The sequence below is a fragment of the Centruroides vittatus genome, unplaced genomic scaffold (genome assembly GCF_030686945.1).
Source record: "Centruroides vittatus isolate TY-2023 unplaced genomic scaffold, ASM3068694v2 contig_1776, whole genome shotgun sequence".
In the NCBI taxonomy this organism is placed as follows: Eukaryota; Metazoa; Arthropoda; class Arachnida; order Scorpiones; family Buthidae; genus Centruroides; species Centruroides vittatus.
Window position 1 is genome coordinate 2,219,408 of NW_027121087.1, and position 26,324 is coordinate 2,245,731.

Below are 26,324 nucleotides of genomic sequence, written 5' to 3' on the forward strand. Positions count from 1 at the left end.
ACCGTGATCAACGTCGGAGCCCCAAATACTGGCATACACTCTGTCGCAGATTGTACCCTTGTAAGTGATTTATTTTAATATTTTACATTTGATCCTCTCGATATCATACCTTTGTTAGAAAGCAAATTACCTGGATAAGAAATCAGTCTCTTCCTGTAATGTCTACCATGCATCTTTCCATACTTCTTTATGTTGTCTGTATTGTTTGCTCATCAGTGTCCATGTTTCTGCTCCATAGGTGATTGCCTGTAGAACACATTGGTTGAAAACATTTCTTTTTTGGCACAATGGGAGATTGCTTTTTAAAATTATGCTATTTTTATAACAAGTACACGTGCATGATTTTTGTTTGTCACTTCCTCCAACAACATGTCACCAGTTTAAAATGAGCCCATACTATTTGTTATATTGATCATATTTTATATAACTTTCTGTAAAATATTCTATAATTTATAAAAGTTTTATAAATTGTAATTATTATTCAATCACTTCGAAACTATCTAATTTGATCAAATAATAGCAAACCGGCACTATTTCTGACATTGTCAAAAACTAATAAAAAGCACAGACTGCGTCCATGGACTTACAAAATATGGATTGATGCATATTACTATTAATATTGGATGCAACACTGAACTGAGACACATGCTTACTGTTTTCATAGTAATAGTGAAATGTGTTCATACAATATTACAAAACTCTGAAACTTTATCTAATTATTATCTACATGATTCAATATTTACTGTTTTATATCCAATTTTAATGTTAAAACCAGTTTTTTTCACTTGCACAGCCAGATGCGTTCTAATGGAACAGACTATCAAACCATTAAACTTTATCTAAAAAAAAATCAAGTAATGTAAACATGTACTGTGAAGGAATCTTAAAAGATGAAAGAACGAATATTGGGCAATGAGAATTAGATGTGAATGATAATAGAAAACTTTTGAATGATGAAACACATTAATGCAACGAAACAGGTCACAAAGCATCTGCATGTTTTATTGTGGCCACATACGAAATGACAAAAAATAAAGCAGTTTAAGACGAGGGCTACCTGTACTCGTACAGCTCTAACTGCAATTATTATTTCAATCAAGAGTTGCAGACAAAAACCACCATTTATAAAAAATTAAAATCAGATTTTCTAAAATGCTTTTTCTGTAAATTGTGATTTATGTTGAGTAGAATATTTGTACTATTTGTATTTAAGTTTATTATTAATGTCTTTATAATTCAAAACTGGGTTGTGAAACTTTTTTCACAACCCAGTTTTAATTTTAGCAAATTTGAAAATATGAAAAATTCGGCATCAGCATAGCAGGTACTGTAGCAATGGAAGTACTGTACCTGTTTGCTACTTTGATATTTAACGCATAAAAATGATTAAAGAAAAAGAAATGAGATGGAATTATTTCATTAATAAACAGCCGAAAATTAAACAGACGGCTGGATGACCAAGGTGGTTAGGGCATTGACCCAGTCCCCAGTGTGACCGGGTATCAAATCTGGCCAAGAAACTCCCCAGGAATTTTTTTACGAATGATTTGTCCCTCACTTCCTAGCAGGGGACCCCCACTTTGGGCCTGGTAAAAAGACCTGAGTGCCTGCAGGACAAAGAATAAAGAGAAAAAATATCAATATATATAAAAATCTGCAAGATTTATGGAGCAGCTCTATTTTGAAAATGATGAGAAAAATTTGTTGCAAAGATTTCAGTCTGTTATTTGAGCAGAAAGAGAAAATCTACAAAACTAAGTGATTCATAAATTAGAAATATTTATTAAAAACTAATCCAAATTTACAATTACTCAAAACAAGTAGACAAAGTTGCAAATTTGTTTACTGTATTTTATGGACTATAAGACGCACCTGAATTTTGGAAGCAATTTTTCGAAGAAAAAAGTGCGTCTTATAGTCCGTAAAATATGGTATATAGTTGATAAAAAAACTTGTCATAATTAGTTATATAATAATATAATTTAGATACTGATGCCATCTAACAAAAATCTATTCAAGTATGGTATGTAAATATGTATAGAAATAAATACTATCTACTGAGTAAGGCATACAAATATTGTTGAGTCCTACTCTAGAACATCTTTTTCCAGCTTAATTTAATCATTAATCATTTAATCCAAACTTAATTAAAAGATGGCAAATCTGTTAAGTAAATATATTTTGACCATTTTTTCAAAGCTAACAATCAGTAGTTTCTGAAAAATAGCCAAATTAGAAACATAAAAATCTAGCATTTTTGTAGTCTAGTTTATTACTAATTGCATTTGTAGTACACACAATACTGTATTGTGTGAAAACTTTCCTGTGTCCAATTATATAAAACTGATAAACAAAATGAATTATACGTGGAATATATTTCCTCAGAATTTATCAAATTGATTTACGACAGCAATATCAGCACCAAAATCCATAAATTTTAATTCCAATAAATCATCTAATCTGTTTTTCCTTATGAAGATTGTTTGTTATCATCCACGTACCGTACAGGGTTCCTACTCAAATCTTTGTTTTATATTTCATGACTTTCCGACCAACTTTGTACAAATTCCCCAACTCTCACGTCCCTTACAGTACAAAATAAAACAGCATATGACTTACTATGCAAATATGCTATTGCTTCTTCAACTTTAATTAGTTATTTTTTCTAATTAACAGTTACACAGTTTTTATAATTGCTGAATAATTAAAATTAAAAATAAAATGTTTTATTAAATTAAAATAGTTTATCCTGTTATTAATCCACATCCATAAATCTAAGTGGCTTTGAAAAAGAAATAAAAAACCATTATTTATTATTCATTAACAAATCCTGTATAATCTATACATACACAAATGTATGTATTTATTAAATTTATCTCTTAATAAATTTCCTGAACTTTATAAAAGATCAATAAACAGAGAAAAAAAGTTAAATAACTAATACCATTTAAATTTAAATTATCAGTTCATAAACATCTGTCCTCAAACTGAGTGTGTAAATGGTAATTGTGAGGGATTTCAGAATTAAAATATTTCAAAAAAATTCATAATACTGCATAATTAATACATCTGTGTTAAAATTTACAAATGACAATTGATATTGCTGCATATTATATTTGGGACTTAGTTTGATCCTCTGGCATTTTGCAATACTCTCCTCCCTGTTGCATTTTATAATTCTTCACATAAACAATCAATCTGCACTATCAGTAAAAGAAGTGATTGTCTGTAATAATTGTATTTTTAAAAATACACAAAGTGATTACAATTTATAAGGTCTGATTTTGAGTGATTTTAAAATACAACCTTACAATGCAATAGAATAATAAGTCTTATTACAAATAAGACTTATTTATTAAATCTAAAATTGTGAAAAAAAATGTTAAAATTAAAATTAACTCATTTGATATGGTTTGCAACTGCTTATTTTAGGTCTTTAGGTACATTATCAAAAAATAAAAATTGATGAATAGCACTTGTACATTCTTTACATTTCTATTATACATATCCCACACATTAAATCAATATTTCACTGTAATAGTTTTAATATTCTTATCATCAACAGTGCATCTTCATTTACATTGTAAAAGAAAAAATTCAATTTTGAAAAACTGGAAGAACTCATGTCTAAGTACAAAATACCCCAACGACATGCATTAATCTAGTGTTTCTCGAACTTCACTTTATGGTAGATCTGTTTAATAAATTTTAATGTGCCATTTACCTAATTTGCATTGTTTTCTGTCAATATATTTGCCTAGACCCACAGGGATCTGTGGACCACATATTGTTGAGAAATCTGCTATCCGAATTATCTCGACCACCTGGATGTGAAAATTTCTATTCGGCACTACACGTTGTGCAAAAATTTCCAGTGTTTTCGGATGATGCTTTCATTGATGTCAAATAAAGAAAGCAGTTAAGTATCTCAGAATAAATAGATTTATGGGAGAATGCAACGAAAATCTGAAAATCTTACAAGAAGGGATGCCTCCCAGGAAGACTTTCTACAAGAAACTGACTAGGTGTTTGATTTGTGAAGAAAACCTGAAAAACTTCATGCAGCCAGCACATGGTTGCAGATTTGCATCTCATCAAACTACCAGTGTTTTATTATCCACTAAGACATTGATGGGGCAAGCACACAAAAAAAGCCAGTATTAATTACCATGGCCTCTAGACTCAACTTGTGGTTTTAAAATTTCAAGTAATTTCAAAAAATTATAATGTTTTAATGAAATTATTTAAATTGTAAATGTATGTAATTTTTCCTATTAACTTTAGTTAAAATAACTTAACTTAAATAATGTAAAGGAGTGTTTTAGAAATTAAACAAAATGGCCATGGTGGGAAAATAATTTCAATATAAAAATTTTCCTTTTTACAATATTTTTTGGTGTTTATTATTGAAGTTCATCCTTAGCTGAAATTTTTGAGCCTCATAAAAATTCATTGTGAGGTCGTCATCATAAATAAATTTTTATATTTTTGGATGTCAAAAAGTCCATTAATTACTGTCTGTCTAAAAATAAAATTAATAATTTATGGCACTGAATTCCATTTTGTTTCTATTAATCAACATATTGCATCAAGTTTATAATTGTATATGCTATCCTATGATGATGAAAACATGTGCTTAAAATATTTGTTTACTTATCAGTTTGGTGTTGCATGGCAAATTGTATTGTAGACTTATTTAATTATATTGTATGCATGATTTAATTTGAATTTTCCAAACTATGTAATAATAATTTTTGGGTCATGAAAATATTCTGCATGACTTTTCATAAGTTGCATTGTACCACATTACTTCTTGCTGCTTGCAGATGGCTACATTTGGTCTACTTTGTTGTGAGCAAAAAAAAATCAACAAGGCAACCAAGGAGGCAAATTCCCTGACTTTTCATGACTTATTGACAATTTTTGTGAAATTCCCCAACTCTCCATGAATTTTTCTAAACACTAATGAAAATCACTGATTTTCCCTGACTTTCCAGGTGCATAGGAACCCATGTAGTAAAAAAAAAATCTGCCAAAAATTTTATAAATTAAGATTTGAAATGCTAAACAATGCTCCAATTGCTTGCTTATACAAATTAAAATTATAAGAATTCTTACTGATAATATAATAACTATTCATTCTTTAACATGTCTGGATAAAATTTAAATTTACTTTTTTATTTTCAAATAAGATTTTCAATGTTCTTTATAATTAACAAATTTAAAACACTTCTAAAATATTTAACAAAATATTTTGAGATTAAAGAAAAGTAACATCTGAGTAGCTTTTTCAAAGTTAAGTATATGAGGTAACTTAGTTTTCTTCTCTTTTTTACAAAAATAAATAATGTACTTTTGAATGAACAAAGAAGTAACACTAAAATTTATATGGTACAATTTTCTTATTTAATTGTTAAATGTAAAGTTGAACAATAACATAATAATACAAAAAAGAAAACTTTTTTACATATTAATATTTAATCTTGACTGACTTGACTTTATTGTTGTTTGGTCACAATCAACACAGCAGAGGGAACAAGTCCTGGAAAAAATCGATTAAACTTTTATTTGATTATATAAATTTTTAAAGTGATATATATCCATCCTGTAGAAATTTTATACACCTACAGAGATGCCAACCTGAGAAGAGGTCCATCAGTAGCACAAGATAATGAGAGGAATGAAGGGGGAAGCAATTTCCCACATCCATCCCTCTTTCTGACTTGACATCAACTCCAATTTTATATTTTAGAATAAAATTAAAATTGTTTATGAATAAGTTCTGATATTTTAAAACTATAATGTCACTAGGGGGCTTTGCTCCTATGCTTGTCCACAAGCTTTGCCCACATTAAAAAAATGTCATGACGATTCATTGATTCCCCTTTGCCGCTGTTTCTATTTTTTCTTTTGTGATGAAAAATCTATCATGATGATTTTAAGCCAAGTATCTTACTTATAATTAAATTTATAAAATTAATCTAACTTTTATACAGTACTTAAATATATAAATAGAAAAAACAATCCACTTTATCATAAACTTCTTAAAATCCTCAATATTTATTAATAAATTATTTTATAATAATTTTTAAAATAAATTTAAATTTATATTTCTCATTTGATAGACAAAATGGTGAATTCTGTCAATTATGTGAATTTTATTCTATGTCATGCACACACTACATGGTCTGTTTACTTAGACTTTGCAGCATACTCAATCATGTTAGAAGAGCAACATCATTTTTAGATACAAGTGTGTCATTTTTAACAGGTTTTATCATAACTGTACAGCTCGTTCATGCAAAGAAACAATTCTTAGACAGACCCTTAGCCACTTGCAAACTGGAAGCATTCACTGTTTGTACGTTCCACATTATTGGTTTAAATGCATTGATTGGTTTGAGATTTGACATATTTGTGATTCCACATGGACCAAGAGCACCTATACATGATGTTGCATTAGTGCACTTTTTCAAGAGTATAAAAGTTCATTCCATAGCTTTTACAGGTTATCTGCAAGTCCATTATTTACACACGACTTCATTAGAAACTACAGAAAATCTATAGTGGTTGGCATTTGTATCACAAACACAGACAAATAATATTATAGTTCTCAAAAACATATTTTAATACCTTATCTAAAGGGATCTAGTAGCTATTATTTTTGTATAGAACATAATATATTCCATAATACCAATATTACAAATTTCTCTACTGCTTTTATTCTTACAAATGCATTTTTGGACCTAAGCTTCTTACAAATGCATTTGTAAGAATAAAAACTTCCTGTAAATGGCTCAATAGAACATGAACCAACTTACAACTCAAGACAGCTTCAGATTCTGCTTTTATTTCATTATATTGTAGGCTATTGAGTTAAACTGGCAGTTTAAAAGAGAACAGCATATTTCAAAATCAATTGGCTCGATCTGAAATATTTTGTACTTGTCACTACACAAATACAGCTTTACCAATGAATGGATACAGAAAAAACCAAATTGGATATTAGGGATATCCAAATAGGGTAAATGGTAAGTTCATAAACAATGACCACCATGGACACCAGTTGTTCATAAATGTGGTAGAAACAGTTCCTCCTCAGAATGCAATCAAATGTTTTGGAACCCAAGAACTACGATATACCAAATTACCAGGGTATTATGGAAAATATTTTGTCCCTTACATGTAATATCTGTTAAAGTAAATGATGAAGTAAAATATAAAACTGAAAAGCATAAGTATTTTAATATTACTTAAGTAAGTTAATTTTTAATGTTATATGATTCAGAAATAATAATATCAGTTAAAAAAATCAATAGTCAATATCAGTATTTCTGTTACAATAATTAAATATTGAAATTATATATATATATATATATATATATATATATTTATTATTCAACTATACTAGAACATTTACTATATTATTATACTAGAACATTTGTTCAGAACCTGTAAAATTTTTTAATCATATTCTAAGGACTAGTGACAGACAAACACTGTATATCAAATTATTTGAATGATGATAGTTTTTTTTTTAAGTTTGAATAATTCAAAAAAGAAAATTAGTGTACAATTTTTTGAACCTTAAATAAGAACAGGTACAGCTGTTGCATTTTTTTTTAGCTATTTATACTATAACTGTAATATAAACAGCTAAAAAATGTATATTCCAAAAAGCAATAATTGTAGAGGAAAAACTATAAAATAATAAAATTTAAAATCAAGTAAAATTGAAATCAAACAAAAATGTAATTTTTTTCAATAAACAAGAGTTGTCTCTTAAAATTCTTATCATAAGTTTTTAGTTACAGATCAAAATAACTGAAATATATAGTTTTGATTGTATTCTGGTTCTTAGCATTTAATTTCTTTTGAAATTTCTGTTTAAAATCACTATATTACAATAAATAACTTACTGTTAATATTAAGCAACATAATTATATCATTGTTCTCAAATAGATAGTAAATAAAGTCCTGAAATTCATAAGTATTTCAAAAATTTTAGCAAAATTATTGTGTTAAATTTAGTCTAATATATTATTTATACAAACCAATTATAAATTCACGAGATCAGAAAAACTTTGTTGAAAGAAATAATAATAATTACCTAAAGCACTGAGTGGCTTGCTCATATCCTCATCATTAAATATTCTCTTTGGAAAATTAGTCATAAGTGAAAAAGGACAATTACCATCCGACCTGTTTAACTGTACAAATAACCGCACGGCCGCAAGTTCCTCATTTGAACCAAACGTCTGATTTAGGATTTGACCATTAGTAAGTCTTATCTAAAAATAATAAAGTAAGTAAATGTCAAAAAGGATGATTCAAGTCATTTGTTTCAAAAATTATTTTGTACAGTATGTACTTTAATAAATAAAACAGATTAATATAATCAGAAAACTAAAGCATGATGAAACAACAGAACAAGAGTTTATTAGGTTTTTTATATCAATTTATATTTTGCAAATTATTGTGTATAATAACAAAGTCCATGATTAGATTTCTGCAAAATAAATACTAATATTAAAGCTTTGCAATTTATATATAGAGCAGTGGCAAAATAAGTTATAACTTTCTTAATTAAGAACTATATAATTTCCTTTTATAATCATTTTAAATTTGCTCAACTACTTCATTGGAGAGTTACTGTAAATTTAGCATAAAGAAACAGCAAACTACACAGAACCTTTTCTAATACCAGTTGAATATTTACTAACAGACTAATTTTTTTGATTGCTCACTCCATAAACATTTAATAGCACACCAATACAATATTGAGCAAAAAATACATTCCATTGCCCTGTCTGTTTATGCCATTGATAATGAAGTACATGTGGACCTTAATAATGCTGTTATCATCACACAATGCTATAACAAAATCATCTTAGAACTCTATAGGCTTTAGAGGAACACAAATCCCAACTGAGAGATGATTTTATCAACTACAAGAAAGTGCAACACCTCTCATATGCATGCAAGTATTTTTATGAAAAATCTTAATTTAACCTTTAATGAAAACTTAAGACAAGCTTGTGCTATATAAAACTATTATAAGAAAAAAATTTTGGATAATAAAAAATGTACATTTAACATTTGTGTATAGACAAAGAGGTAAAAAGAATGTACATTTAAATTTTCATTGTTCAAATTCTAGTCTTTGATTATTCAATTTGGAAACCTTCCCATAATTACTTCCATAAAACTTTATACAGGTACTCCTCACTTTACGACCTATCTGTTTAACGACCACTCGCACTTACGACCAATCGAGTTTCAACCTGCAATTCGGGGAATTCCCTTTCAGCTTGAGTGTCGGTCAGTGGCAAATGGTGAAATGCGCATTTAAGCGTACTATAATAGGCTTGCGCGTACTATAATAGGCTTGCGCGTACTATAATAGTCTTTTTATGAATAAATTTGAAGTTTGTTGCATAATTTGTATAATTTTACAATGATCCTATATTCCCGGTGCAAGCTCCTTGCTTATCGACAAATTCGCTTCACAACGTAGTCATCTGAACGGAACTCGGTCGTAAAGTGAGGAGTACCTGTATTTTGCCAGAATAAAAAAAATCATACTTTCACAGAACTATATTTATCATAGTGGTGTTATATACAGACTTACATACGTACATGGGGAGTCAAAAGTTTATTTCACATAACAGTGAAAAGCATAAAAAACAAAATCACTTTTACTCCTCATAAATTTAAAGTTGCAAATTATGCAGTCTTAAATGTATTTATTTGAATCCAGAAAATAGTTTTAGACTAATTAAAAGATGGTCTTTAACCCTGACACAGGTCCTTTCATATTACCTGTGCTTATTAAAAACTTACAATGTAAATGACCTTGAAAATCATTTTCAAAGACAACTAAAAATGATTCCAATCAATTGTCCATACATGCATGACTTCCTATGTAACTACATTGACAAAGTTCTTCAGTACTTTTGGAATGAAAAGGGTGAAAGAGACTTAGAAAAAGAAATTTCAGACTTCAATATTAAAATAAAAATTTAAAATGTTTTATTATGATTTACATTTGATTATTCATTTGAACATTAATTTTCACTACAATATAAATCAGAATTTCTGCCAGGCATTTGATAGCTAGAAACTTAAAATCATTAAACTTTGAAAGAAAATTCAGTTTGAATATACAGCAATAAACTGCATTAAAAACTACCAAACTACAATGTAATAATTTTACTGCTGAACTACAGAGAAAAATTTCAATGTTTTTATCACAGTGTACTAGTGGTTACTGGTAAGACTGTGGCATCATATTCTAGATGCATGCTCACTTTAGATGCAAGATTACCTACAATTATGAACATACTTCAGTGTCAAAGACAGAGCCAAAGCACTCTCTAAATGATGGTATAGTCTTGAAACAGGGGAAAGCTTCTATTACATATTATCCACAAGATCACTGTCTAAAAGAATAAAAGAACACTATCACTCTGTTGGCTCAGCCCAATTTGTGATCAATATGCAATATGTTCTTATGTAATAAGTCTGCAATTGTTGTAAGTGTTATCTGAGATAAGACTATTCTTATCAAAGAGAGCCCTATCAGGATACTTGAACAAATACATCTTTAATGCCTTTAAATATTTAACTGTTATTAATACTTAAACTTGTCCTTAATCTCCCTTAATGATAGTTGGAAACCTATACTGGACAGTTGGGACTTCACTAGGTTGATTAATAGATAACAGCAGATTAGCATAAAATATTTCTTTATGTACTTCTTTTCTGAATAAAACTGAGTATCAAACAATATAAAGAAATACAACCCAAAGATAATCTCATCAGAAGCCAATATATGCAGGGTTCCTTCTCAAATTTTTGTTTTAAATTCAATGACTTTCCCTGACTTCTCCTGACCAACTTTGTATAAATTCCAAATCTCATTTCCCACATTTATATATTTTTTATAACTGCTGAATTATTAAAATTAAAAATAAAATGTTTTATTAAAAATTAAAGTAGTTAATCTACAACCATAAATCTATATGCTTTGAAAAAAAAGCCATTTATTTATTTATTATTCATTAAAAAATCCTGTATAATCCATGTACAGTACAAAAGTATATGAAATGTGCAATGCCATAATGTTGTAAATGCAATTTTTCTCTAAGTATGCTTTATTGAAGAATTTAATTCTAAACGCAATGTTTTCTACTGCAAAAAAATATTGTGGTGATAGTGGCACTGTAAGTGGCCATATTTTGAAGTTGAATTTATGTGAAGCCATGATGTTTAAAGCTCCAAAATGCAAGTCAAGTGACTTGGCACTTAAAACATTACAGCTTACATTTACATCATTTTGATATCCCAGAGAATTTGTAACAATGAATTTTTACCATTTTATTGTAAAATTGAAATGAATTCATTTACTAGAAAAAGTTTTTTTTATCTCTCCTAAAAAGTTTGATTTTTGGCATTTACAACATTATGGCATTGAACACTTCATATATTTATTAATATGTATTTGAATGACTTTTGTTCTTGTTGTATTTGTTATGAGTAAGCATAAAATTGCTTGAGAGAACAAACTGTACAGGAACACCCAATTAAGATGGATATACAGGCTTTTATTGATTCCTTAGGTTATGCATTTCGGACATAGTCCTCTTTTTCAATTTTACATCAATCTGGTTAGAATTTAAACCAGATTTATAGTATAATAGCCATTCTTGAGATATATTAATCAATACAAGCACTTTTGCTTATGTGTAAATTACTAAAAGTTTAAAAGTTTAATAGTAAAAACAAGTAACTTACCTGAAGTTTGCATTGATCATACTGTCTTTGTGGGACTGTAGTTGTAGTAGTTGTAACAGTGTTAGAACTATTTACAGTTGATATAACAGGTGCAGTATTTCCAACTGTTCCAAACATTTCTTTACGAGCTAACTTATCTCTTTCAATTTCTTCTAAAATTCTCTGCCTTTAAATTTTTATAAAACATAAAATTAAAATATTTGATAAAATACAAGATTTTTTTATATAGGTAATTGAATTCAGAAGGTTTAATGTGATTTCAATAATTTTTTATAAATTTCACTAAAGTTAGATCTAAACCAAAAAATATTCTTATAACATTTCAGAGCTTAAACTTTAAAAAAATTATTGTTAATTCACAATTCTCACTTGAAAATCAATATAATTTACAGCTTTGATAAGATAGTCCCTTATCCACAATATACAACTTTTATTTTAATATTCATGTAATTCTATCCTTAATCACTATCATTAGGAACTGCAGATTTCAATGAGTTTAAGTAAGATAAATAAATATTTAATTTGATATAAATAACATTTAAACATTTTAAAATCCACTTTAAATTGATATAACAATATTATTAATACAAGCAATTATTTATCGTAACACTATCACAATGCGTGGCTACAATTTTTAATTAAAAAAAATCATGAAGATCAGAAGTTTGTAATCAGGATCTCCTACTCTAAGTTTTCCACATCTGAACTTAATTTTAGTGGTGTCTTACTCTTGCACATCATACTTTTCCTGGTAACAATTGAGTCATGTCCTCTATCTAACTCATTTTTGAGAAAATTTTGAATTGAAATCACGTGACTTCCAGTGCAAATTGGAAGTTCATATATAGTTAATTAAAATCTGTGGCCCCTAGGCTTTCCATATCTGATCTCAATTTTCATCTATCTTATTTCATTCTCAAGATTAATGAAGGACAGACAAATAGACAAACAACAGTGGCAATTCATTTTCCAACTAATGTTCTATATATTTATCTAAATTAGCTAAAATCAAATATATTGAGTTTCCGAACACAAATTATTTTTAAGTGATAAAATAAAATACAAATATACCTAGCTAATTTAGCTTCTAGTTTTTCTTGACGTATTAGTTCAGCTTCTCTTCTCTGTTGCTCTTCTTCAAGTCTATTTGATAATAAATCAAACTTAAGTTTAAATATTTATATATCATCAATCATTAAAAACTTATATTGTTATTAAATACAAATTAGAATAATTTTCAGTTAAAAAAATTATTATTTGTTTACTAGCAAATTAGATACAAACATCTCAAAGAGCACTCATTTTGATACATGACTATAAATATAATTTAATTTCAGTCACCTGCTGAATGATTGTGATCTAAAGTAGAATAAACTAGACATTTAATGACATCTTTTGGAATAAATTTGGTATTTTCACAAATAAACTTTCTTAAGACATGGTTACTTTTTGACATAAAGATTGAGGCATTTGTCATATCTGTGGACGAGCTTTTCCATCCCCTCTTCATAGAATGTTGCTGCCAATGACTTGAGATGGACCCTAACATTGTTTTGAAGATTGTCATTAGTCTCAAACCTCTGCCCTGATAGCCACATTTTCAGTTCAAGAAAGAGGTGGAAGTTGTCAGACTTCCACCTTGTCAGACTAATGACGATCTTCAAAACAATGTTGTTAAGGCCATCTCAATTCACTGGCGGCAACATTCTATGACAAGGGGATGGAAATGCTCATCCACAGATATGACAAATGCCTCAATCTACATGGTGATTATCTCGAAAAGTAACCATGTTTGTACCTAACTTTTGGTAATAATTCATTTTGTTATTTACACTTGTCTTTGTTTTATGGACCATCAGAGCTTGAAAAAAACCACCCTTGTATATTCTGCCAATCACATAAGTAAGTCTAACATCTAGAGCAAACTGGAAACACCACTGTAATTTATTTCTCATTTCAGAGATTTAATTGAGGATTTAAAATACTTAAAGCACATTTTGATTTAAAATGGTCTTCATAATCTGCATATATTCTGATAGTAGTTATATATTGATATTTTAGTGTTTTAATTTTTAAAGTAATTTTTTTTAAGTAAAAATTTATACATTCTATAAAATTTTTTTGTCCTAAACATCTGTTTTGTACCTAGACAATCAAGGCAATTAATTTAAAATAATTCTTTATTTTACTAACATATACTGATTCTTAAATATACTTATAAATATTTAACTGTAAAGAAAACAAATATAATATAAACATCATTGATACACACAAAAAAATTACATTTAACAAAGAGTATTTTCTGAATATTCTTTATGATAAAAAGTAAATAAAATAAATTAAAATTTTTACTTTTGTCTAGCAAGAGCAATTTCTTGACCAGTTCTCCTCCTCAGTTTTTCTTTCTCAATTGCCGATTTTCTTTCTTGTTCTTCTTTTTCAAGTCGTCTCTGTCTAATTTTTTCTTCAAGTCTGTAATTAAAAATGCTTTTTTTAAAGCTAATATAATTAACATTTCTTATGCATTCCTTTTAGATTAATTCAGTTATTTAAAAATTAGCTACAATATTAAACAATTTCTCAACTGTACATAATGATTTTTATTTTAAACATGAATCACATTTTTATGAAAAGAAAAGTATAGAAAAAATTAAGAAATCAAGAACTAACAATTTCTTAGCATTTATTGTAAATCATAGATGTTTCTTTAAAGGTTCAAAAGAGATTTATAATCAAGTCTGTTTAACAAATATATTTAATTTTAAATATATTACAGGAATACCTCACTTAGTACAGATTCATATAGTATGATTTATAGTGTGCAACAGAAAATTTAATTTATCCACAATGATTCATTATAATCAATAGGCAGTAACTGTCAATCTAATATGTATAAGCAAGATTATGACCATAATTTAAAAAAATAAGTTTACAAAAGCATAGATGTAAGTGATAAAAAGTGAACCAACACCAGTTGAAAGGCATTATTAATCTATATTAAAAATTTATTTTAATAAAAAGTTGCACATCCTTTTAGAGACATTCAGAGTAACTTATCAGAGTTCACATAAGTACCTATTTAATGATTAAAGCAAAGAAAAAAGAATACAGCATTGTTTTCTGCTTTAAATTTTTAATCACTAAATAGCTTATTTTACAGTAATGTGCCATTAGACTGAGAGGAATTAGCAAATATCTAGCAGCACTCAGCCTAACCACTCACCCCTCACTACCTATCTATTACTTTATTGTAAATACACAAACAAACTTAAATTGTCTATTTTTTAAGAACTACCTTATGGGCACTAAGAAGGCCTATATCTAGGGCTATCATGGGTTCAACTAGGCCTTCAATGGAAGCAGTTAGCTAGTGAAGGACAAACCTCATTAAAAATTCTTGGATTCTACCATCCAGATTCAATACCAGATTCTCAGAGTGGCAAGAAGCTGACTCCTTTACCACCTCAGTCATCTGGCCATCTTGTACATATTTTAAAATGTCTACAACTGGCTTAGTCTAACAATTTAAATGGACAATACAGCATTTTAAGAAATAAAATTAGTAGATGTAATTTGCTGCTACTGAGCTCTTAATGCAGAAAAGAAAAAGAAGAGATGAGTCAAAGCAGCAATGGATAATTTTTTCTTTTAATAAAAGCAGTTAAAAATTTAGTTGCAAAGTAAAAAATTGAAAGTTTGGGTTTATTAACATCTTTTTTATTTTATTCTCTTGTACTTCTTATGGATTTTTATGACATTATTAAGTCAATTCTAATTATTTTTTAGGTGCAAAAAATCTCATTTCAAAAAAACCATTTTTCTTATAAAATATATTCTCCAATTAGTGCAGTACTTTTATGGAATGCATTAACAGCACTAAGCAGGATATTTCTGTATATACATATTTCATTCTATATAAATATTGCCATTATTGAATAAGTATCTTCATTATCAAAATATTTATTCAATAATTCACTCAAAGTCAAGCCAATTCTCAATGGACTTTTTTATTGCTTCATTCTGTAATTTCTATTTGTTCAAAATCTGGTACTCTTGTGGTGTTGGAATTTAATAAAAAGAGCACCTGAAGGCAAATAATTTTAGTATTAATTGACATCAATATTACAATTTTATTTAGAGAAACTGTATTTAAAAGACAATTTTTAGTAATTTCTATTCATTATATGAATAATGACATCACTACAACTCTTCACCAAAAAATTAGAATATTCCATCCATGTTGCACTATAAAGTGGATGTAAATTAAACTTTATGTATATTAGTATGTAATTTAATAAAAAGTGTTAATTAAATGTATAATAAGAGAGCTTACAGAAAATTTACAAAAAATATTATTCTTTATTTATTATATATAACACACTTTGTATGAGAAAAAATTATAATGTTTATCTGTCTGAACAAAAAATAGAATACGCCACTTCTATTATGGTTTTATTATTTAGTTTTGCATCCTTTGGCTTTTATAACTACTGCAAGTCTATGGAGAAGTGAGTGAACCCAAGAGTTTGGCACACTGATATGGACTTATTTGAGATCAAATGTTTTTAAGTTTTTGCTTTAGATCAGCAAGATTTACAATTTTTCATCTAATTTTTCCTTTACATAATTCCACAAATTTTCAATAGGGTTAAAATCAGGAGAGTTTGCCAGACACTCCAGAACCTCTATCTTATTTTTCTGTGACCATTCAGTTGTTACTTTTGCAGTGTGTGGAACTGCTAGATCATGCAGGAACATGAAACTACTGTCAGCAAATAACTTTAGATGGCAACATAAAATACTCAAAAATTTCTGTACACATCCCCATTGATGTTAGTGTTGATAAACGTGATTTCTCCAACATCTTACAACTGCACACCATTATTCAACTTGGAAATTTCACAGACCTCTTAATTGTATCAAAATGGTATGACTCTTGCAGTTGTTCTCCAAACAGGTGGCCCCTGATCTCCAAATGACAAACAAAATCATGATTTGTTGGGAAATAGCACATTATTCCACTCTTGCACCTAAGTCTTTTCTTTCCACATGCCAATTCACTTGACATTTTCACTGTATTTGAGAAAGGAGGACTTTATTTTGGGAACACACAAGTTATATTGAAATTCATGCAAATGTCAGTGTTGTCTTTGCAGACATGTTTCCAATTAACATGGAGTTCTTTAGCATACAATCTTAATTGGTTTTTCTTCATATATGACTTTAAAAGTCAGTCTTCTCTCTCTATTGTGCCTTGTTTCCTTCTTTACAAGTGGCTAAGATATGCTGCAGTTGATGATTCTTCAATATTTTCAATAAGGTTGGTTGTCTACAACCATTTAGGTATTTTATTTTGGTTTTTGCTTTCTTTATGAAGTGCAAGAATAACTTTCTTCTTTTCAATAGATAAATCAGCTTTTTCTACCAATGATTTGAAAATAGATGAAGCAATTATTTATTGCTTGTTATTTCCTTTCTTGATTGTTGTATTTGTATAAATTTACAATATGTTTTACGTGATGTGGAATAATTCATTTTATAGAGTAATGAATACATGTATCTTGTTTATGATGATTCACATTATATTTCAATATTCTAATTTTGTCACAGGAAAGTAAATATTCTAATTTTTTTTTGTCAGAGTCAATGCGTGTTGCATCTAATAAAATAACAGTTATTGTTTATCTTGTAAATTTATTCTTATTTCTTATTATGCCTGAAATTCATATTTTTCATTACATAAGGTCATAATATAAATACAAAACTTTAACTTACAATCATTTCATTGCTCAACACATACTTGGATGGAATATTCTAAGTTTTGGCAAGGAGCTGTATTTATTAGTAAAGAAAATTTTAAAACATTTCTAAAAATACTTTCCTAAATTAAACTACATAAATCACATTATTATATATGAAAATACTGCATAATGTTTACTTGTTTGTAAAATATATAATATAAAATAATTTTAAAAGGTATATTTGAAAATAAATCACAACATAAAATTAAATCGTGTAAAAATTAAAGCAAATAAAATTACTTTTTCAGTTGTTCTTGTTTTTCTTGTTCTGTTAAAGGTTTAATTTCTTCTGTGGACTCCGAAAAACTTTTATGTCCACTTTTAACTGCATGAAATTCTATTTCTGCATCAGATCGAAATCTTTTCCCACACCTAATTTAATAAATTTGTAAAATATTTTTATTTAAAATTTATTATATAATACTTTACAGATATACAAACACTTCTTTAGCCTACTCATCACATTGGACAGATTTCGGCTGTTCAGAAGTTTCTTCTTTATCATCAGAATTTTTTTCACCTGATTTATCATCAGCTGCTAAATTAAATAAAGGATAAAACATTTTAAAAACATTTGTTAATCAAAAGGTTGATCTAAAATTTCTAAAAAGTAAATTAATTTACTATACCCAACAAAAAGTTGTGGTCACCTGTTATTTTAATTTCAACATAGTATGTTAGGAAAAATACCACATGCAGTTGGCAATATGATTCAAACAGGTATGTTCAAAGGTCATCTCTGCTGAGTTTGGTGAGTATTCTTACAAAATGTAGAAATATTAATCCTCATCACTGTACACATTTCATTTCAATTAAAAGATGTTTTATACAAATGTTGCTGTAATTTATGCAACAAGTGTGAAAAATAAGCTTTCTTTACAAATGCAGAAGTTGATAAGCCACACAGCTGCAGAAGAGAGACTTTATGTAAGTTGTATGAAACCTTTTTTTTTTTTTTTACTATAATCCATGTAATATGTGAAACAATTTTAAAGCTGCTTCATTCATGGAATGTATGCTTTGAGTGCAAAGCATCACTAGAGATAATAAACTTATACAGGAAAATAAGATTAATAAAACATGTGCTAGTTCTTTTAAAGAAATTTTATACAAATTATCATATTAACAAATTTATGGATTATCATCATAGATAATTTATTTGGAAGCTGTCACAAAAATAGATTATTGAACAGGGTCTGCAATACAAACAAGTGACAGTGATACTGAAGTTAGCTGTGGCATTGACTAAACAGTGAAGCTGCAATGTAAAGAACAATTTGGTTACAGATAGCATTAACATTTCTTCCATCCTCTCTCTCTTAAGCAGACTTTGGTAAAATGATTAGGCATACTATCCATTAGGTTGTGTCAACTTTTATGGTCTTCTTGGATGCAGCACCATTTGTAACTGAACTGCCTGATGCAGTGATTCCTTCCATAAGAAGGAATCACTGCATCATATTGTGAAGATCCAGATACAAGTTATAGTAACCCTGTATCTGGATTTTCACAATTTCCAATGGGTTCTATAGAGTTAAGGCTGTAGCCTTTAGAAAACCAGTGCTGATCACCAAAAGGAACAGCTTCCTGTCTATCCATTGTTGCATTGTTTTGGAAATATAAATCAAGTTTGTGTCATGGATGAAATAGAAGCATTCATCTGGATATTTATCCAGCTGGGATGAAAATGGTTACATTTTCCACAATGTTGCTGTAGCTCTCTGCATTCATATGGCCATCAATGTGAAGTGCACATGGCAACTTTGAGAATTTAGATACCTATGGTAGAACACAAGGAAAATCAGCTGCTTTACCTCACAGTTTGATGTTGGAACACTGCCCAGTCAAATGCCAAATCTTAACTTTTACACTGATCGTTCATTCAAGAAAACCACCTTGCATTGCTCCTCTACTATCCAACTTACATGGAGACAGTTAGGTCAAGTCCTTTGATGCTTGAGCTATCTGTCAAGGAGTCATGGAATTCAGAAATTCTTCAACTATCATCCAGTCCTCCTAGGTACTAGTATGCCTTCTCCACAGCTGACAAATGAAATAAAAGCAGTGTAGACTGATATGCATTTAAATTCTATTGAAGCTTGGAATTATTCATGACAATTGCAGTAATGATGACCAATCTCAATGTTTTGTTCCCACAGCAGCTTCAAATATCTCCACAGCTGCTTAGACAATTGCTGTATTGCATTGTCCTTACAACAGTATGGCCAATCTTTAATCTTTCTGCCACTTCTTTCAACTCTAAAATAAGCAAAGCTGTATTGGTCACTGCTCACTTTTTCACTTACAGACATACATTAGGTTTTACTGCTCAAAAATTTTCATTTTTCCTGAACTAATCAGCTACAAAATTATCAGATGACAACAATAAACAGACAAATCTCACCAGCTTCAATACTACTGTGATGCTAATGCACAGACTTTACATAAACATTCATACCGAATTTATACTTAACGTAGGCTGAAGCAACAAGATTAACAAGGACAATCTCCAAGTAGTTACTCATCTATTTTCTTGAGATCAGCTTCATAAGCTTTAGGCATTTCTAAGTTTTGAAAGAAGCCTCACTGAACACCTTAAGAATCAATTTTTGAACATGCATGTTCAAATCATGTTGCCAGCTGACACAGTATTTCCTCTAATGTACTATGTTGGAATTAAGATGACAAGCAATTGCAACTGTTTTGTCAGATACAGCATACCTAATTCTTGATGTACAGTACATGGTAGATTGGATCTGCATAAATCAAGACTAAAATTTATATGAAAAATAAAGTTTCCAATTCCAATAGAGGAAACCTATTCCTCCATTTTTTAATAGTTATAATAATGAGCAATTTATTTTTTTATTTATTATATATCAATTTTTTAATGCAAAACTGCCTTTAAAGGTTTATTAACATATAATATAAAATTAATAAAAATAAAATTTAATTCTGTCTTCTTCACTTGTTCATGATATGAAAAATTATATATGTGCAACTGGAACAGGAAGTTGAGTACACTCACACCTTTTCTACAGTTCCAGCAAAAATTAAGTTTAACACCATATGTACTTTTTACTCATTTTTATGCTAATGTCTGAGAAGGTGAGTGTAAAATGGCTGTAAACATTTCAAATGTTTAATGGAACTGGAAAAAATGTGTGGTTATATCCTGAACTTGATCATGAACAATTTTCCTCTTCTTTTTTAGTTTAAGTTAGTAATAGAAGTGATGCAAGATTTTTAAATCTTGTTTTTCTATTTCTATTTAACTCTTTACAAATTTCTTGGCATGGAGCTACATTTAATACATATGGAGTGAAGTTGAGGAATAGTATAAAATAGGAAATCCTATCTCAAATGTGTAAGATGAAAGTAGCACAAGCTTAAACATTAATTTTATCAATGAAAATAGTCATTTTAAAAGATAGTACTGAAGAATATTTTAAAATAACATATTAAATTAAAACATTATCATGTTTCACATTTTTTTTGATTATCTTAAACTGAAATTGAGTTAATGAAGTAACATGTACCAGTAAATCAAGGTTTAGGTGTATTCCAATGCAAAATCAAAAATAATTTCATATTCTTAAAATCTTAGAATAAAAATACATAAATACATAAAATATTAAATATTGTCAGTAATGTAAAATATGTGCATAATCAACAATATTTTTAAGTATTATCATTACCTTTCGTACATAACCCTTGTCTGATGTTTTATAATTTTACTGTTTCTATACATAATACATTATAAAGTATATATTTGTATAATGTAATATACAGTTGTAGAAAATATATTATAAATATTAAAATATATTTGTTAATATTCCCATACTTTACTGATTATAATTGTAAACATTGTTTTCATCAAAAAAAAAAAAAAAAATGATTTTTGAGTGTTTTTGGCAGTTTGCCTTCATCAGATTACATTTGCATCGAAATGTAATTACAAATAATTTATTAATATTGTAGTTAATTGACTGTCATATATGATGGAATACATAAAGTGTTATTGAAAAATCATGTATGTATGAGGGTCATTTGAATAAAACCCGACCAATAAATATATCAAAGCAAAGAATGTGTGTGGCGAATCATTCTCCATTTAAAATGTAGGTGGAAACACTAAGCTCACACTGCAGTGTCACATGAACCTACAAACAAGCTGCATTTATTTAGCACATCAGTCAGATACTCCATCTAACTTTCAAGCATGGATGTGTCAACAACTGAGCAGTAAGCAGTAGTGCGTTTTTAACTGCAGAAGGTGTCAGACCCCATGCCATTCATCACATGCACAAGCAATATCGAAACTGTATGCATTATGGGTTTGACAATGGTGAAAGACTGGAATGAGCGCTTCCGAGATGGCTGGTCATCATTGGCTGATGATACCAGGCCAGGGCAAGCACATTGTGTGATCAACGAAGTTATAGTAGTGGAAGTGAACAGACTCATTTTGGACAATAGACAGGTCACTGTGAAAGCACTGGTGACCAAGGATGGAATAAGCGTCGGTAGTGTGCACACCGTTATTTGTGAGCATCTGCAGTACTATGCCCAGTGGGTGGCGCACAACTTGACGTCTGTGCAAAAAGACCTTCACATGAATCTGTCATTGGAACATTTGCTGCGATACTTGCTGGTGAAGTTTACTGCCTGTGGAACCCCCATAAATGGTGCTCAGTAAATAGAAACTTTAAAATCTCTGCAAGCTTCCATCAAGTCCAAGCAGCAAAGTCTGCTTTCACACGGTGTCATCCTTCTTCGTGACAATGCCTGCCCTCACACCACACACATCGTGCAGGAATCCCTTGTGAAATTCAAGTGGAAAACATTTCAGCATCTTTCATACAGTCCTGACTTGTCTGTGTGTTTTCGGGGAGCTTAAGAGGCACCTGAAAGGGCATAAGTTTCAATTGAACACTGAGGTGGAAGATGCAGTTTGGGAATGGTGCAGACATCAACCCACCGAATTCTGTGAGCAAGGAATCAAACATCTGGTGTCACATTGGAACAAGTTCTTTACTCATCAGGAGATTACTTTTGATGTAATGTACTATACCTACTAAATAAAGTCATTGGTCAGGTTTAATTTGAATGACCCTCATATTTTACTATACTTACAAAACAAACAACTATTTTGGTTCTTTTTTTTTACTCTTTCTGTCCTACAGGCACTAAGACCTTTTTATCAAGGAAAGAGGACTTTTTTATCGTGGGTTCAGCCAGACCCAAAGTAGGGTGGCTGGGTGGGGAAGGATGGGCCAAACCAAACACATCTGGGATGGACCACCCTCTAAAAAAACTCCTGGTGTTTCTTGACTCATTCTAATTCATTCCCAGGTCCCTCAGAGAAGTAGTCTGACAGCTTAACCACTCAGCCATCTGATTGACTGTTTCAATTTGTTGAAAGTTTCAACAAGCATAATACAACTATAAGAGTAAAGCTTATTTAAAACAAAATAAGGCCTATATTAAACAAAAATATAAACTAAATAAATTGAAGAATATCAGCCTATATTAAGTAAGCAAGAAAAAATTGTCACCAATTATGATAAAACCTAAGTTGAAATAATATTCACAAACAGAAATTTTGGTTTAAAATACAGTAAGGCCCCACTTAACACTGCCTCGATTAATGCTGATTCAATATAACGCAGCCTGCTCAAAGCCTAAAAAAAGCTCCAAATTTACGCTGATTCAAATTATTGCAGCATTTCATTGATTCGTATATAATACGATTATTCCCAAACACAAACTAATCAGCAAAAGGTGGCAATTCGTCGTAGCACTATACTTTCCTTAAATCTATGTTTGTTTGGTGCAATTTTGGAAAAAAATATAACATTATGGATGCCATAAGCAATATCGACTTCGCTTGGCAAAGAATTAACTGATAAATGCATGAACGGAGTGTGGAAGACGTTATGGATGGAGGTACCCAAGGATTCTCAACAAGAAGAGCCTATTGCTGTATCGTTTGTATGACCAAATTGTCAATCTAATTGATACAGCAAGACTAGGAGATGTAGATGAGCAGAATATTCAGAAGTTACTGCAGGTTTCTGGTAAGAGCCTTACAAACGACAATCTTCAAGAATTGGCAGAACAAGGAATTCATGCATGTAGAACTGGAAAATAGAGATTCTGAAAACGAAGAACCCAAAGAATTTCTCTACAGATTTCCTTAGTAAAAGCTTGGTAACAATAACTGAAATCATTGATCAAATTGTAGCAAATGATCCAGATTTTAAAAGGAGTGCAAAAGCAAAATGAGGCATTTTGGATGCGATCGTCTGCTACAGACATTTGCTTAAGGAAAGGAAAAAGTGACAAATGAAACTACATGACTTCATCACAAAAAAACAAGAATTTCAGAAATGCCAGGACTTTCATCACAAAACTTTACAGAACTTTACATTTCTTTGTGCATATGTTTGTGTATTATTTAACATATATTGTTATGCAAATTAATACAAATAAAAATTATAATAAAATTTGTTTATTTTTGGTCACATGTTCCCCTTTCCCTATTTACTCTATGTTAAAATGACCTCGTTTAACGCTGTTTCACTTAGCACTTTGTCATCTAGGAACGCATCTCCCATGTTAAGCGGGGTCTTACTGTAATTAAAATTCCTACTATGCACTTTCTAAGCCATTAAGAAGCACTGCTATATGATTAATTTGACTAACATTACAAAACATGATATCAAAAAAATTAAAATAAACAACAAAATATTAAAAAAAAATAGGCAAATTTAATTTATGATGATGATAAAATAATAAATGCTGCAATATTTGACAGAACCAGTTAAAAATTCCCACTTTCTAATTACTACTACTAATAATAGACAGGTTGAAGAAGCTTCACAAGCAAATACTGGCACATAGCATTAAAGTGAATGTCATTTAGATACTAAAAAACAATAATTCCATTCTGGTAAGAATATAGTCTCTAATAAATTCAAATAGTCTTCTAATAAATACCAAAAACAGTTAAAAAAATTCTTTATTAGTGAAAATAATTTTTTTTATACAGTATTACTTATTGTTAATATTAGGTGTGATAAATTATTGATACCTTCATTTAATTGAAAACTTCTACTATTAGCAAATTAATACATTAAAATTAATTTATTAGGAAAATATAAATAAATTTTTACAATATTGTAATTTAAAGAAAAAAAACAGATCCTAAATATCATATTACACCTATATCCTGAAATATTCTATAATATAAACTATATTACATATTATATTCAATAATATAAACTTGATTTTCTCAATATTTTTTGTTTAAATGAATTTTGTCCAGAAGTCTATATAATCTTTAGAAAATAACTTGTCAAAAATTCATCAATTTTCAGGTAAATGCACTTTCATTTCATGCAGTTATTTATAACAGTAGATGATAATTGTCACATAAGTATTAACAAAATTTTTGACAATTTTTTTTATTTACATTTATATTTAGTGCATTAAAGTTAAGTATTCCAGATTTAAATTTGTATTACTTCTGCACATTTTGAATTTGTATTTTTGTTTGGACACTTTTCAAACTCTTCTAGTTTTTTTTTGTTTCATTTCGTAAAGTTTTTGTGTTGCAATTATTTAATTATTTCAAAATTTATTTCCTAAGTTACTTAATCTATGAAATAAATCTTTTTTATAATTTAAAACTCAGAAGATATTTATATATATATTTTCTGAGTTAGGAGAGAAAACCACTAAATGAAAAACAAAAGGAAAGAGAAAAAAATTAAAACAGATACTAGAAATTTACTGTGTAAACAGATTTATCCTGGACAATGAGAATCCGTATGCTTAAGTTATAGAAATAATAACAAACAAGTGTTTCTGAAATAAATAAATAAAAATAGGTTCTTCATAAATAGTTGAATAAATTTTATGCAACTTAACTATAATATGTTTCCTACTATAAAAACTCTTTTCTACAATGAAAAAACACTATTTATCTGTATCCATTCACTTAAATTTTATAAATAAAATATATTAGATGTAGACAAAAACTGAATGATATAACTGAGAACACTTGCATAAGTATTAACTATGAGTAGTGGAATATTAAAGCTATATGACATCAAAATTACCTGTCTCATCTTTAGTTTGTCCTTCTGTTTCAAGAGGTGCATCAATTTCTGGATCATCGCTATGAGCTAACAACCTATAAAATATATTATTGTATAATTTTTTACAGTTTAATGAATTAATAGCAGTTTAAATAATTGTTCAAAAAATTTTTTTCCTAATAAATATCTTACCATTCCATTGCAGGTTCAATTTGATTTCCTGAAACATGTAAAGCTTTTTCCCTAAAAATTTAATTAAAATTTTATAAATGCATCTTCTAAAAATTTTCTGTATTTAGACTAAGCAATTACAAGCAATATAGAAAACTTAACTAAATTTTTGTGCATTTCATATACAGTGATGCCTCATATAACGTACTTAATCCGTTTCAGGTGCATGTCTGTTAAGTGAAAAGTCCGTTATACGAAACGCATTTTCCCATAGAAATACATGTTAAAACATCTAATTCGTTCTGCAGCATAAAATAACCGTACTGTACCATAAAAAAAATGAAAATGGAGCAGTCACCAATTATGCTGGGTAGTCGGATGTTGTGAGGAGGAGGTGAAGGAACACTTTCTTCACACATTCATACAGACACACACATTTTACACATTGCAG

The 26,324-nt window shown here is 29.0% G+C and overlaps 1 protein-coding gene across 2 annotated transcripts; it reads right to left on the minus strand.

Annotated features, from left to right (window-relative positions):
• Positions 1-5,383: 5,383 nt before the first annotated feature.
• Positions 5,384-25,945, minus strand: LOC136969306 (UBX domain-containing protein 1; the record flags this gene model as incomplete). 2 transcript variants are annotated; one of them, XM_067263424.1, is given in 9 exon segments in its annotated part: positions 5,384-5,542; positions 8,111-8,291; positions 11,797-11,962; positions 12,868-12,939; positions 14,149-14,268; positions 17,838-17,969; positions 18,054-18,132; positions 25,724-25,797; positions 25,895-25,945. In XM_067263424.1, coding segments are annotated over 9 exon segments (919 nt in total), but the record flags the coding sequence as incomplete, so codon positions are not given.
• Positions 25,946-26,324: the final 379 nt, after the last annotated feature.